Consider the following 12,821-nt stretch of genomic DNA (forward strand, 5'->3'; position numbering starts at 1 on the left):
AGCGATACGGCAACTCCAAACAGCTGACGCTGCCATGCGAATGCTGATATCGTAGCAAAAACACAGGGACGGTGCAAAAGAAGCGGGATTTTATTTTGTTTTCGGCTGTCAATTGAGTAATGGCCGGACTCCTTCACCTGACCAAGCAGTGCAGCATCCATCTACCCGCCCACTTGGGACGCGCGAAATGCTACTCACTCGCTAAGGGACCGGTTACCCACGTGCAGGCAAGAGTGGTGAGTGCTCCGCTTCTAGACCCATTTCAAGGCCACCTGCCAGACTATCTAGACTAGATTACGATTTCGTAATTAGGCGTAAAATACGCAATGAATTGGCGGTTTGATTGAGTGGGGATCACCAGTCTGCGTGTGCGTTGTTTTGGTCCATCTCCTCTTCCATACGATCAATCCTGAATTAATGCACCACGCTCTGGCTTATTTCGTTGCAGCAAGCATAGAGTTAGACCAAAACAGCGCACACACAGACTTGGAGGATCGATCAGGGACTGGGGACAATGGGTCGCACGCAGCGTCGCCGGCATCAGAGGGCCAAAAAGTCTGACGAGGATTCGTGCTCCCTGCACGATCTCTACGTTCATCTGCACTCCGTTGGCTGGCAGAACCACACTCACTTGTCGGCCCGAAACTATGAACAGACAGGTCGTGGACTGTGCTCTAAACAGGGAACCTTTACTGCGGAGGATGAGCTTATTCGCCTGCCAGTTGGCTGTCTCATAAGCATTGCTACTTTGGAGTCGGATGTGCCATTCAAAAGTCTCTTCAACAAGGAGCTATTCGACAAGGACTCGAGAATTTCCTTTCAGGCACTGGTCGCCTGTTATATCTTGTACCACAAGCACCTGCAGGAGTGCTCGCTAGGAACTTGCGCCTCTCCTTACTCTGCATATTTGGACACCCTGCCTAGGGGCTACTCCACTCCGTATTTCTGCTCCATACCCGAGCTACAGTGCCTGCCAGAATCACTCCTAGAGCGAACAGTGGCCCAGAACCGCCAAATAAGGGGTTACTTTGAAATAATTAAGAACCTTGCACTCAACTGCGATTGCTGTGCGAAGAGCTATGGCCAGGAGGTTTGGACCCTCGCAGACTTCAAGTGGGCCTACTTCACCGTGAACACTAGAAGCGTGCACCTCAGTTCCCGCTTTCTGAAGAAGCAGAGCAACTACTTTCAGCCACTTATCAGTGGCGACACCAACCTGGCATTGGCTCCGTTCCTGGACCTCTTCAACCACTCGGATAGTGTGCAAATCACAGCGGAGATCGAGGGTCCTGACTACGTGCTAACACTGAAATCTCTACCATTTGCCAAGACCAAACCATATGATCAATTGTTCATCAGCTACGGTGCTTTGTCCAACTTTAAGCTATTGACGGAATATGGTTTTTGGCTACGAGAAAATAAGCACGATTACTTTGAAGTATCCCTGCTGGACATTGAGCACATGATCAAGCACAACAAGGAGCTATCTACGCAAACCTTTCACCGGAACATCTTTAAATTCATCAGGGAGCACAATCTGCACGACCAGATGTTCGTGCACATCGACGAAGGCTGCTCTCACAACCTACGGGTGGTGCTGCACCTGATCTTTAAGCAGCAGGCCTACTTTCCCAACATCCTCAACCAGATTGCCTTTGGAGACGCCGAGCAGTTCCAGGATGTGCAGCCAGAGCTGTCATACCTCGTGGCCTATAAAATAAAGGAATACGAGATCTTTGGAGGAGAGCTAGATAAGCTTCCCCAACTGACGGAAAGTGGTGCAGTGGCACGGTCTTACCTGAAGGAGTGTATCCGCTACCTCGTTGACTTCCAATTGGCGCATCTAGCTGAATAGTAGCTATCTAGGTTTTGTTTTTCAAGAATCGTTTTTATAGGAATAGGAATCTTTAAATTAATGATAATAACTATTGAAGAAAAACTAAGTTTATATTCTATGAGGCTTTTGCATTTTTATAATAAATCACAGAAAACTCGAAACTTTATTTCGTAATTCAAACCTTTCAGCTGTACTCTTCGCTGACCAAGGTTGATGATCAGAACAGCAGCGATGCCAAGCGGAAGAAGATAACCCCGTTTACGCCCACGCCGGGCAGCAAGCTTCTGGGTGGAGTGTTCGGCAAGAAGGCCAAAGGTAGGTGCCGCGGCAGAACTTCAGTTAGCCAGTAAATAACCAATGCCTGACCAACCAAATTAATACGGCACACCTGCAGATACGCAGGCTTTTCATTTAGTACTAGCCTCTCACGCTTCTTTCTATTGACTAACCCAAATTTGATTTTGTTTTGTGGACCGAGTACGTGCGTCCGTTTGTTTCTTTGTTTGTTTGTGCGCTTGTTGTGTTGAGCGCCTGTCTGAATTTGGCTGCATCCAAGTGAATTCAATGCAGGTGGAGCCCCAGCAGCGGCAGCAGCAAAAACAACAACGCTACAGCGGCAGCGACTTTACCGCCCACAACAACAGCAATCACGACTATGTCATGTTCATATAGGGGGCGGCAACGATGGTGGCTCGAGACTGGGCAAGCTGGACGCGCCGGAGGTCACCTCCAAGGATATGCTGCGTGCCATGATGGCCTACATCTGGCCCAAGGAGGATCCAATGGTGCGAAAGCGGTATGTTCATCTGACCAAGACTAAGAATACTTTGATACTTATTATTTTCTCGCTTGACAGAGTGGGCATTTCCCTGGGTCTGTTGGCTGGTTCCAAGCTGCTAACTGTCTGTGTGCCCTTCTTGTTCAAGGGAGCTGTGGACACGATGACAACGCTGAACATGGACACTGCCCCGGATGCAGTCCTCTCCGCAGCCACTGCCCTGATGCTGGGATGTAAGTTTATGACCCAAAGTTCCCTATTACTATAAATACTAACTGTCTTATTCACGTAGATGGCATTGCAAGAGCCAGTGCGGCGGGCTTTAACGAGTTGCGGAATGCAGTGTTTGCCAAGGTGGCCCACCACTCGATCCGGAAGATCGCCAGCAATGTGTTCCTGCATCTGCACAACCTGGATCTGGCCTTCCACCTGAACAAACAAACAGGAGCTCTGTCAAAGACCATCGACCGAGGATCGAGAGGCATTAACTTTGTGCTTTCCGCCATGGTGTTCAACATTGTGCCCACAATCTTTGAGCTGGCCCTCGTGTCCAGTATCCTGGGAGTGAAGTGTGGCCTGGCCTTCGCTGGTGTGAGCATGGGCTGCGTGGGCATATACGCTGCCTACACTCTGAGTGTGACCCAGTGGCGCACCCAGTTCCGCGTCTTCATGAACCAGGCGGAGAACGAGGCGGGCAACAAGGCCGTGGACTCGCTGATCAACTACGAGACGGTCAAGTATTTTAACAACGAAAAGTACGAGGCGGGCTGCTACAACGAGGTGCTGAAGAAGTATGAGGCGGCCAGCTTGAAGACCAGCTCCAGTTTGGCCCTGCTGAACTTTGGCCAGAACGCCATCTTTAGCAGCGCCCTGAGTTTGATTATGGTACTGGCCGCCAAGGAGATTGCTCAGGGCAACATGACGGTGGGAGATTTGGTGATGGTCAACGCTCTGCTCTTCCAGCTCTCGATCCCCCTCGGTTTCCTGGGCAGTGTTTACCGTGAGGTGCGACAGGCTTTGCTGGACATGCAGGCCATGTTCACATTGATGAACGTGGACAGCAGCATTCAGACGGCGGCCAATGCCCAGCCCCTGTTTGTGGACACCACCAACTCATCCATTGAGTTCCGCAATGTGAGCTTCGAGTACGAACCTGGCAAGCCCATTTTCCGGGACCTGTCTTTCACCATACCCGCCGGTAAAAACGTCGCCATAGTGGGCGGCTCTGGCTCAGGAAAATCGTCGATGGTGCGCCTTCTCTTCCGCTTCTTTGAGCCCAACTCCGGCAAAGTGTTGATCGGTGGCCAGGATATCAGCACCGTTGACTTGGAGAGCCTGCGCAAGGTTATTGCCGTGGTGCCGCAGGATTCGGTGCTGTTCCACAACACCATCGAGCACAATATCCACTATGGCAACCTGTCCAAGTCACACGCGGAGGTGCAGAACGCTGCCCGTATGGCAGATTTGCATGACTCCATCATGAGCTGGCCAGGACAGTACTCCACTCAGGTTGGCGAGCGAGGATTAAAGCTATCCGGCGGCGAGAAGCAGCGCGTTGCCATCGCTAGGGCCATACTGAAGAACACGCCCATTCTGATCTTCGACGAGGCAACCAGCAGTCTGGACTCGATCACTGAGCATGTGAGTATTTGGATCAAGTGAGTTACCTATTATTAACTGAATCGGATTTCTTTTCTTTGCAGAACATTCTGCAGGCTCTGACCCGCGCTACCTCAGGACGCACCAGCATTTGTATTGCCCACCGTCTCTCCACGGTCAAGGATGCGGACGAGATTCTGGTGCTCGAGAATGGACGTGTGGGTGAACGCGGCACCCACTCGGAGCTCCTGAGGCAGAATGGTCTGTATGCCCGCCTCTGGGAGACGCAGACGCAGCAATTCGACCCGAGCCGGGGAAACAAGGAGGAGGCGGCAGCGAAGGAGACGCGTGGCGTGGCGTAGACGAGGCTCCTGGCCTATGTATGTGTTTGTTATAATGTTATAACCATCCCCTTCGTTTGGCCCTCCCTAGCCACTAAATTCACCGTAGAATCCTCCCGCCCCGGAGATTCGCTATTCATAGGTTTAAAGTATCATTTTGACGTTTGTAAATACAGCTGTAGATATGCGATAAGCGGAATTGGACGGGATGTGGTACAATATGGAACATTTATTATCAGTTTTATCACCCAAACATTCGGTTATATCGCTCTGCTCCGGTTTCCAAGGTTTCGCGATTCGATTGATTTGAACGCATCGTTATGTAAATGCAGAATAATGTGTAGATACTTCAAATCGGGTATTTGTTTCTTCAATATGTATTTTCATCTGATTTACAGGCAGGTTAGGGTTTTTCAGGACTTTTTCCAGATTTGAAATTGAATTTGAAAACTGGTAAAACCGGAACAGTAGCGATGGTTAGCCTTCTCTTTCAATCTCCCCCTTTTACGGCCTGCGGAATGGGCACATCGTAGAGCAAGTACATCAGGCAGTTGAAAATGTGGCCCAGGAACTGCTGGTAGTTGGTCACCCGATGCTGGAACTCCTGCCACAGCGGCAGGATGGACCGCTCCTCCGTTTCAGGCTTCTCTATCGTGATGCCCTGCTCCAGCATCGTTTTGTTGGTGTATGTGAACAGATACGACGCTGGCTTCTGGCCAATGGTGGTCACCAAGTGGGTGATGTTGCTCTCCAGACCAATGCTCTTGCCGGCTGTCAGGAAATAGGCCTCCGGATCCCGCTCGTTCCTGTACCGAACGTTTCCCTCAAGAATGGTCAGCGTGCAGTTAATGAGGTGCGGCGAGATGAAGTTGGTCAGCGTAAGTCCAGGGAAATCCGCTACGAAGATGACATCGGAGTAATTGTTCCAGGCCAGCACCTCAGTCTCAATGGTCCGCAACTTGGGCCGCATGTGATTCAGCTCGTTTAGCAGTGGCAGCGACCAGGAGGTGCTCTCAAAGGGGGACCACTTGGCTCGGAGCAGATCCTCGCGTGGATCAAAGGACCGTTGCTGGAAGCGTCCGTTCATTGAGCACCAGATGTCGAAGTAGATGGAAATGTTCTTTCCAATGCCTGGCTCTTCCTCCCGGAGATTCTCCTCGATGCACTTAGCATACTGCACCGCCATGTCGGCGTACTTCGTCCAGCGATCGTACTCCGTGAAGGCGTATGGATTCAGGTTGTGCACTTCGCGGCTCTCGTTGTCCACCACCTGGATGGAGGTCTGCAGCGTGTCGTAGGAGTGCACCATCATGTCCCAGGAGTACCCGTACAGTCCATTCGTCCAGTTGTTATAGCCCTTGGTAATGAAGTGTGAATACGGCAGGAAGAGTTGCAGTCCACAGTATGCGAGAATGAGACCCGTGCGCAGTCTGTCCAGGAATCCCGGCTTGGAAAGCTCATTCCCTGGATCTTTTGAATGGACGAGTGGTGTCTTGGACCAGTTGCCCAGCCTCCGCGGCCAGTCGAAGCTGAAGAAGAGCGGCACTTCGGCCAGACAAACCCAGGGAAACATTCCTAGTGGGTAAGCCAAGTTACATAAGTATTGATTTGTTTGCTAAAGGTGTGATGGACTATAAGTACTTACCTATTACAAAAAGTCGGGAGTTCATCAGGTGAAAGCTGAGCATGAAGGGCGTGACCAGCAGGCGCGTTTTCTCCAGGGTCATAAAAAAAGCAATGGACACGTCGAAGAAGGCGGTGAACCAATGCACAATGAGTAGGTCTATCAGCTCCGGATCAATCACTTGCCGGAACGGAGCAAAGACCCAGTGGTAACTTAAATTGGACATCGCGTATCCCGATAGCCACTCCAATGAGAATTTCTTCAGACCTGCGTACAGGTACAGGACGAAGAACTGAAATTTGATTAGAAAGTAGTTCCAGTAGGGAATGCAGCGACTCTTTCGCGGATTCAGCCAGCTGTCCAGGGAGCTGAAAGTGGGAAATAGGTCGTTTATTTCGAAGGAAGGAATTTTCGAGGTATTCAGACCAGTAGGACTCCGCTTGGGTGAAGAGCAGCAGCGTTCCCACCAGGCCGAATAGATAGCTGTGGTTATTCCACGTCGGCTTGTCCAGCAGGAAGATGTACCAGTAGGGAACCAGGAAGGCCAGACAGCTGAACCTGAAACGATAGCCCAGCATGATGCCCCACGCCCCTAGCCACATGCACAGATAGACGCAGCCCATCAGCGGATATTCCAATGCTCGCATCCCGTTGAACAGCGGAAAGTGGCAGTGGAGCGGGTCCTGAAACCGCACGTCCAGCTGGCCGCCACCCCGCTCCTCGGCGATGTCAATTAGCATGGCTGCTCCGTAGAGCAGGCGGAATACGCCCAAGGCGGCTCCATCTACGGGCCTGTGTAGCCAGCTGCTTAAGTGGGCTAAGCTGGTGAAGTTGCTCAGGTCGTGACCTAGGCAATCCCTAAAGAATTGGTTTAGCAGCAGGGACTTCTTGGAACTCTTGTGATGTACATCTGTGTGGGATTCATCCGAAGATCTTGATGTATCTTTGTGGGGAGCAGGGTCATCTGTGGGTTTCGTAGGCAGCTTTCGCTTGGAGTTGGCCATTCTGGTGAATCTGTAAGGAATCCGAAACATGTCCTTTGCAAGTATAGTAAACGTAATCTTGATTGATCGACGTAGCTGCCCAAAGATCAATCCGCTCCGATTTGGTATTTAAGTTTTGTAGAATTTATTGAAAAAGTTGACATAAATACATGCATGCATATTGTTGTATACTAAATATATAATATATGTGTTTTACATTTCGTTTGCTGACTCTTGCGTAAATATCTACGGTTCTGTTCGGATCGCTGGCGTGGAGCCCACGGAAAATATTGCTGTCGGATCGGTGTAAAAAAATAGATCAATTACGAAATGTACATCCCATTATACTCGGTCAGTGAGTTATTATTGCAACGGATTTGCCCAGCTTCGTTTCGAGTCCTCTAGTTTCGAGTCCTGTCCTGTTCTGTCCTGTCCGTGTGGAACGTGTGTGGTAACTGGTAACCGGTAACTGGTAACTGCCATCCGGGCATCCCAACTGCCGGGATTGCCGGTCGTCGAAAAACGCAAATACATACTATATATACTTTCGATCTGAATCTGAATGGGTCTGCTGGCTGCTGGCCAGTGTCCTGTGCAGTGGTTCGCAAAATGTCCAAACGTCTTTGGGAACAGGAACGAACAAGCTTTGAAAATGCCTCAAACTACATACATATACGAATACAATATAAGCCGTCGTCTGCTTGAATATAGGTTTTGATATTGGTTACGGTTAAGTACTTAATGTGATAGGTAGTCGCACACGCGTCGTAGTAGAATCTCCATCGGTCTGGGTATGGATCCCATGACCCATGACCCCAGACCCAGGAAGTGAGTTGGAAAATGAAGGGGGAACCTCGGTGCCTGGTTGATAATTGGTAATTGGTAAATGGTTTAAATACGCGCCTGAATAACCGCTTTCGGTTTGTGTGTGTGAGTGTGTCTCTCTTTAAGTACGTTTAGTTGGTTTTCATTAGTTTTCTCGTTTTGTTTTCGGTTTACTTTAATTTAAGTACGACAGTAATGCATAAATGACTAATATTTTTGCTTCACATCTATTTTACTTGTGAGTTTGCCATTAAAATACTTTTGGTTTTCTTTATCGATTTCATTTCGTTATTTACGCAACGCTAAAACATTTTAAAATGCATTTTCAAAGTTAATTCAATAAATATGCTCTTGGTTTTCCATTAGATAGGTTCTGTAAGCTTTTAAAGATCTAGACAATGTTTTCGAGTGTCGAAAATTAGCATACAATGGGGGCAAATAGTTGCTCCTCCGCCTGCTGCTCCATCAATCAGCCCAAAGTCGGCACTCGGGGGAATCGGCGGTGTGCTGCAGTCCGTATAGCAACCCTTGTTTGGCAGGCCGCGATGCAGTTCCTCCTCCTCCTCCTCCTCCTCCTACTGCTGCTCGTAATCATCCGTAATTCATCCGCTCCCTGCGCAGGCGCACTCTCTCCTTTGGGTACCTGCTCTCCAGCTGCTCCTCCTCCTCCTCTTCCTCCTCAGCCTGCCCTGTGCTCCAGCTTACTGCTTCACCCTCGCCCGGTCACCGCTCTCCCGGCCGCCGGGCCCGTCCCTCTAGAGGCGATTCTGATTGAGCTGGGAGCGCGGAGTGAAGGGACTGACCATCACGCCGCTGGGCCAGATGGCCTCGTTGAAGAGCTCGTTGAAGCGGTAGTCCGGAATGGAGATCTTGAACTTGCAGTACGACAACTGCGACAGGTTGGCGTCGTTCTTCACCAGCTTGGTGCACTTGACCAGGTTCTTGTTGATCTTCAGCTCCTCGGCCAGGTGATCGATCACGTCCTCCTCGCTGGTGTTCGTCGCAAACTTGCCCACCTGCACCCACCGCCCGTAGTCACAGACCACCTGCAGTCGGTCGGAGTTGCAGTTGTTCCCCACCACGATGAGGTTATTCTGCTGCGGATGCTTCTTCCCGTCCAGTCCGCCACCGATGCCGCCGCCACCCACGCCGGCCGCCGAGGCGCCCAGTGCCTGGAGCGGTTGGTTGCCGAACTGGAAGTACTGCTGGTACATCCGGCCCTGGATCTGGTTGACCCCGTTGCACACCTTATTGACCTTTTCCTCGATGGTGTGCAGTTTGGCTGCAAAGGCTCGCGGCGACTGGTTCTTGCACTCGTCGCAGTGGAAGGATATCATCGGGTTCTTCTGGATCGCCTCGAAGGTCGCATCGTCGATGTTTACGCACGTGCGGTGGAACCTCCTTCGGCAGTCCTCGCCGCTGCATCCGATGCTCGTGGCGGCCGCCTCCTTGGCGGCGATCGATTTTTTGCACTTGGGGCAGTTGTTGTTGTCGGCCATGGTGACTCTGGTTGGGTGATTGGCTGGTTGGTTGGTTGATGGCTATCGATTCCGATTCTGAATCCGAATCCGAGTCCGCGTCCGATTTTCAAGCAGACGGAAAAAGAGAATTCGAACTTTCAGGAAAAACACACGCACACAGTGGAGTCACACAGTGGGTATATACACTACGGCCACAGCAACAACGGCATTAACAGCAACAACAGCAATAACAACCAGCGAGAAATTCGAGCGAAAGTCGCCTCCTCTTTCCGCTCCACCCTCTCTCTAGTCACTCTCTCTCTCTTTCTCTCTCTCTTCTTCCTGTGTCTGCGTCCGTGTGTGTGTGTGTGTGTGGCGAGTGCTGTGTGAGTGTGTGTGCGGGAAGAGTGCTGAAATCGGGAAAGAGAAAACACGCAGACGACCGAAACTTGACAACCGCACGCTCCGAAGTTTGCAGACTGACTGTGCGCGAGCCGCCGATTGCAATTCCGAATTCAAGTCCAGGTCCGATTCGGATTCGGATTCGGAATCGGTTACACTGGGCACACCGTGCAATCCAAACACCACATGCAACCCCCGTTAAAGCTGCCACTTCAGGGGTGGCATTAACCACTATTCTCGCCATATGATTGACCAACCGACCCGACTTTACCCGACTGCCAACCAGTTTTGTTTTCGCCAGCACCCACCCCTTGTGCCACTCGATTGGGGCTCCTCTGCACGACAGTGTTGGAAATAGGGGTAAGTGCAGTTATTGATAGTAATAAGGACAATAAACACCTTTATCCTTTGGGTGGGTCACTTGGTCCAGGCAGTAAAATTACACCAATGATATTTTTGGGGCTTATAATGATATGTCGCACCTTACTGGAATATTGACTTGGGTAGATTGAAGGAACATAAAATAATCTTAGATTATAGGATTTCATATGATTGAATATGCAATTTTAACATAAGCATAGCTTCAAAGTCACAATCTATAATACTATTAATTCCGATCGATTTGATGTTGAATATTTATTATACGATTTTTGAGGATTTGTATTGTATATGCTACTTAGTCCTTGAATATGGAACTAGGATTCCATTTTAAAACCAAATGTATTTTAAATACTTCCATGCTTTAAGGCAGTTAACTTCCAATCAATCAAAAATGTACTTATAAATACGAGATGTCCGAAGCGCTTTACTTACTTTGTGTTGTTATGGCCAATAAAGAGGAAAGATGAAATGGGGTCAGCTTCACACACAAGTCGTTATAACAAATCCCCGGCTTACAATCACTTCTGCTCCGCTCACAATCGCTTTTCAAGGCAATTAATCAAATTCACACCCGTAATTTGCTGCAGTTGGGTGCAGTAATTGGGGCCGTTATCCTGCCTCCTGCAGCGCGCTCCCCGCCGAGTGCAACTGGCAACAGTTGGCCGTTTCCAGGATGAACTCTCACCTGCGGACGCAGCGACTGGGAAAAGGGAATCGCGAGCAACACGGTCCGCCAACTGAGGCTGTGCGCACGAGCTGCGTGGTATTTATACGCCACTCTGCTCCACTCGGAGATGGGTCCCTTTTCCTTTCCCTAATCCCTGGTGCCGCTGTGGGGATGATGGCCAAGTGATGTGGGCGGAAGTGGGGGTGTTTGCGCATGTCCTTGCCGGGAATTGGCGACGAAGTTAATAATAATAAACAAGTGAATTTCCGTTGACTGCGAGTTGCGGCCTTAGAGTTTACAGGAAAGCAGGCACTTACAATTATGCATTTTTAAACTCTATTTCTTATTTGTTAGCTCATATTTACAAATATTATGTATAGTAACTAATATTAAAAGCAGTTGTAATTACTATAAAAGCTTAGTGGGGAAGCATAGTAGCATAGCTTGGATTCAAATATTTACATGTAATACTCTAATATTTGAACTTACTTTATCTATACTAACTGATTCAACAAAAAACTAATATACCCCTAGCAAATAGTTGGGCGCTGTGAAAATGGCAGGAAAATGCAAATAAAATTTGCAGGTGTTGCGACAGCAGCTGTTATTGTTTGCCATCCGCCGCCAGGATTTGCCGGGCGGACACCTTTGGTAATTGGGTTTCATTAAGTGCTGGTTACCGGGCTGCTTTGGTCTTGTTCCATCGCAGGAGCCACCGATTCCTTTGTGGGCCTGTTGCCTTGTTAGCGCTGCTCCAATTTCGCGTCGCCTGCAGTGTCAATAGATTTTAATCAGGTGTGGCAAGTGTGTGGTAAACAGGCGCCTTGTGCGTCCCCACTTGTCTGACTTAAACATAGGCTGCCCACCGCAGACTTGTTTCTATTTTCATTACCCTGTTTGCACGCTGTCTCGCCCCAATTGCTATTTATGTATGCATCCCACTCCGCAGAGTCAAGTGCGCAGTTTGGTGCGCTGGATAGTATGCTACACTTTTTGTGTGCTACTATTTTTAAGTGGCGCATCCTTTATCTTCTAATTGGAATGTTAATGTGGCTCACAAGCTTGAAGAATATGTTAATTAATCTTCGATGTAATGAAATTAACACAGATTTTCTTTAAGAATGTAAATCACTAATCGATGTAGCTGTTTTGTTCAAAAACATGTTTCCCACCATTAGAAAAACCGCATAACTTTGTTTTTATTTATTTATTTAAATAATTATGTATTTTCGGGGTGCAATTAATCATTAAATTAATTAGTAATATTATTGTTTATATACGGTTCATATATATATACTCTCATTAGCCGTCTGTTGCTTTCGGGGATTCTTATAGAGTTTTTCTTTGTTTTGTGTGTCCGTCTAGACGGGAATTACATGCTTCGCCGCCAAAAGGACTCCGGGAAATCGCGACGCGATGCCGGAAACTCCAGTGGGCGCTCCGTACTCAGGGGCTTCATGGGTGTTTCTGTGTATACAATTGTTTTTGTTTTTTGGGTCTTCTTAAAATCCAAACAAAAATCGAAACTCTTCTAAACATTTGTCATTGGTTATTACATACATATATTGATTTATATCTGTTAATGGTTATATGCATGTGAAGTGCCTGGGTGAGTTGAGATGGACATTGAACGAGATTGATTCTAATAAGCTTTAAGGGCGACATATTGTACACGCTACGAATATTGCTAAAAATACCTGCATTCGGATTTGGAATTCGTTTTCCCCTTTAATCTTTCTTTGGTTTTTCTCTAATTAATTTCGATTTTGTTCGTGCCCCAATGGGTTGGTAGGCAAAGCACTTTGGGCAGGCGCTTGTAGAATCAATTAGTTAATTAGTTAATTAATCGTAGTTTAGGCTGTATCTTCAGAACAAGTTGAGTACAATATGTGCTAAGAGCTGTGGCTCTCTGATTCTGATTCTG

At 48.6% G+C, this 12,821-nt stretch overlaps 4 protein-coding genes across 6 annotated transcripts; 2 read left to right on the top strand and 2 right to left on the bottom strand.

The window, feature by feature from the left end:
* Window positions 1-94: 94 nt before the first annotated feature.
* On the top strand, window positions 95-1,998 carry LOC26536237 (SET domain-containing protein 4). Its single transcript, XM_015193842.2, has 2 exons — window positions 95-236; window positions 449-1,998. The coding sequence occupies exon 2, from the start codon at window positions 515-517 to the stop codon at window positions 1,853-1,855; it is 1,341 nt and encodes a 446-aa protein (XP_015049328.1). The 5' UTR covers window positions 95-236; window positions 449-514; the 3' UTR covers window positions 1,856-1,998.
* LOC6532402 (iron-sulfur clusters transporter ABCB7, mitochondrial) lies at window positions 95-4,754 on the top strand. 2 transcript variants are annotated; one of them, XM_039374616.2, is made up of 6 exons: window positions 95-236; window positions 2,026-2,152; window positions 2,408-2,633; window positions 2,694-2,848; window positions 2,908-4,256; window positions 4,319-4,754. In XM_039374616.2, exons 1-6 carry the CDS (start codon window positions 120-122, stop codon window positions 4,574-4,576), a joined length of 2,232 nt encoding a protein of 743 aa, XP_039230550.1. In that variant the 5' UTR covers window positions 95-119; the 3' UTR covers window positions 4,577-4,754. The 2 variants fall into 2 exon arrangements, with proteins under 2 accessions (XP_039230550.1, XP_002093153.2); XM_002093117.4 differs by having other exon boundaries at window positions 2,510-2,633.
* A 10-nt stretch (window positions 4,755-4,764) lies between these two features.
* LOC6532403 (vitamin K-dependent gamma-carboxylase) lies at window positions 4,765-10,970 on the bottom strand. Of its 2 annotated transcripts, XM_015193843.2 has the most exons (4): window positions 10,663-10,970; window positions 6,606-7,193; window positions 6,201-6,547; window positions 4,765-6,130 (listed from the first exon to the last, which is right to left on the bottom strand). In XM_015193843.2, exons 2-4 carry the CDS (start codon window positions 7,181-7,183, stop codon window positions 5,046-5,048), a joined length of 2,010 nt encoding a protein of 669 aa, XP_015049329.1. In that variant the 5' UTR covers window positions 7,184-7,193; window positions 10,663-10,970; the 3' UTR covers window positions 4,765-5,045. The 2 variants fall into 2 exon arrangements, with proteins under 2 accessions (XP_015049329.1, XP_002093154.2); XM_002093118.4 differs by lacking the exon at window positions 10,663-10,970 and having other exon boundaries at window positions 6,606-7,213.
* Window positions 7,284-9,944, bottom strand: LOC6532404. The gene has a single exon (XM_002093119.4). The coding sequence runs from the start codon at window positions 9,484-9,486 to the stop codon at window positions 8,743-8,745; it is 744 nt and encodes a 247-aa protein (XP_002093155.1). The 5' UTR covers window positions 9,487-9,944; the 3' UTR covers window positions 7,284-8,742.
* Window positions 10,971-12,821: the final 1,851 nt, after the last annotated feature.

Source organism: Drosophila yakuba, chromosome 3L (genome assembly GCF_016746365.2).
Source record: "Drosophila yakuba strain Tai18E2 chromosome 3L, Prin_Dyak_Tai18E2_2.1, whole genome shotgun sequence".
In the NCBI taxonomy this organism is placed as follows: domain Eukaryota; kingdom Metazoa; phylum Arthropoda; class Insecta; order Diptera; family Drosophilidae; genus Drosophila; species Drosophila yakuba.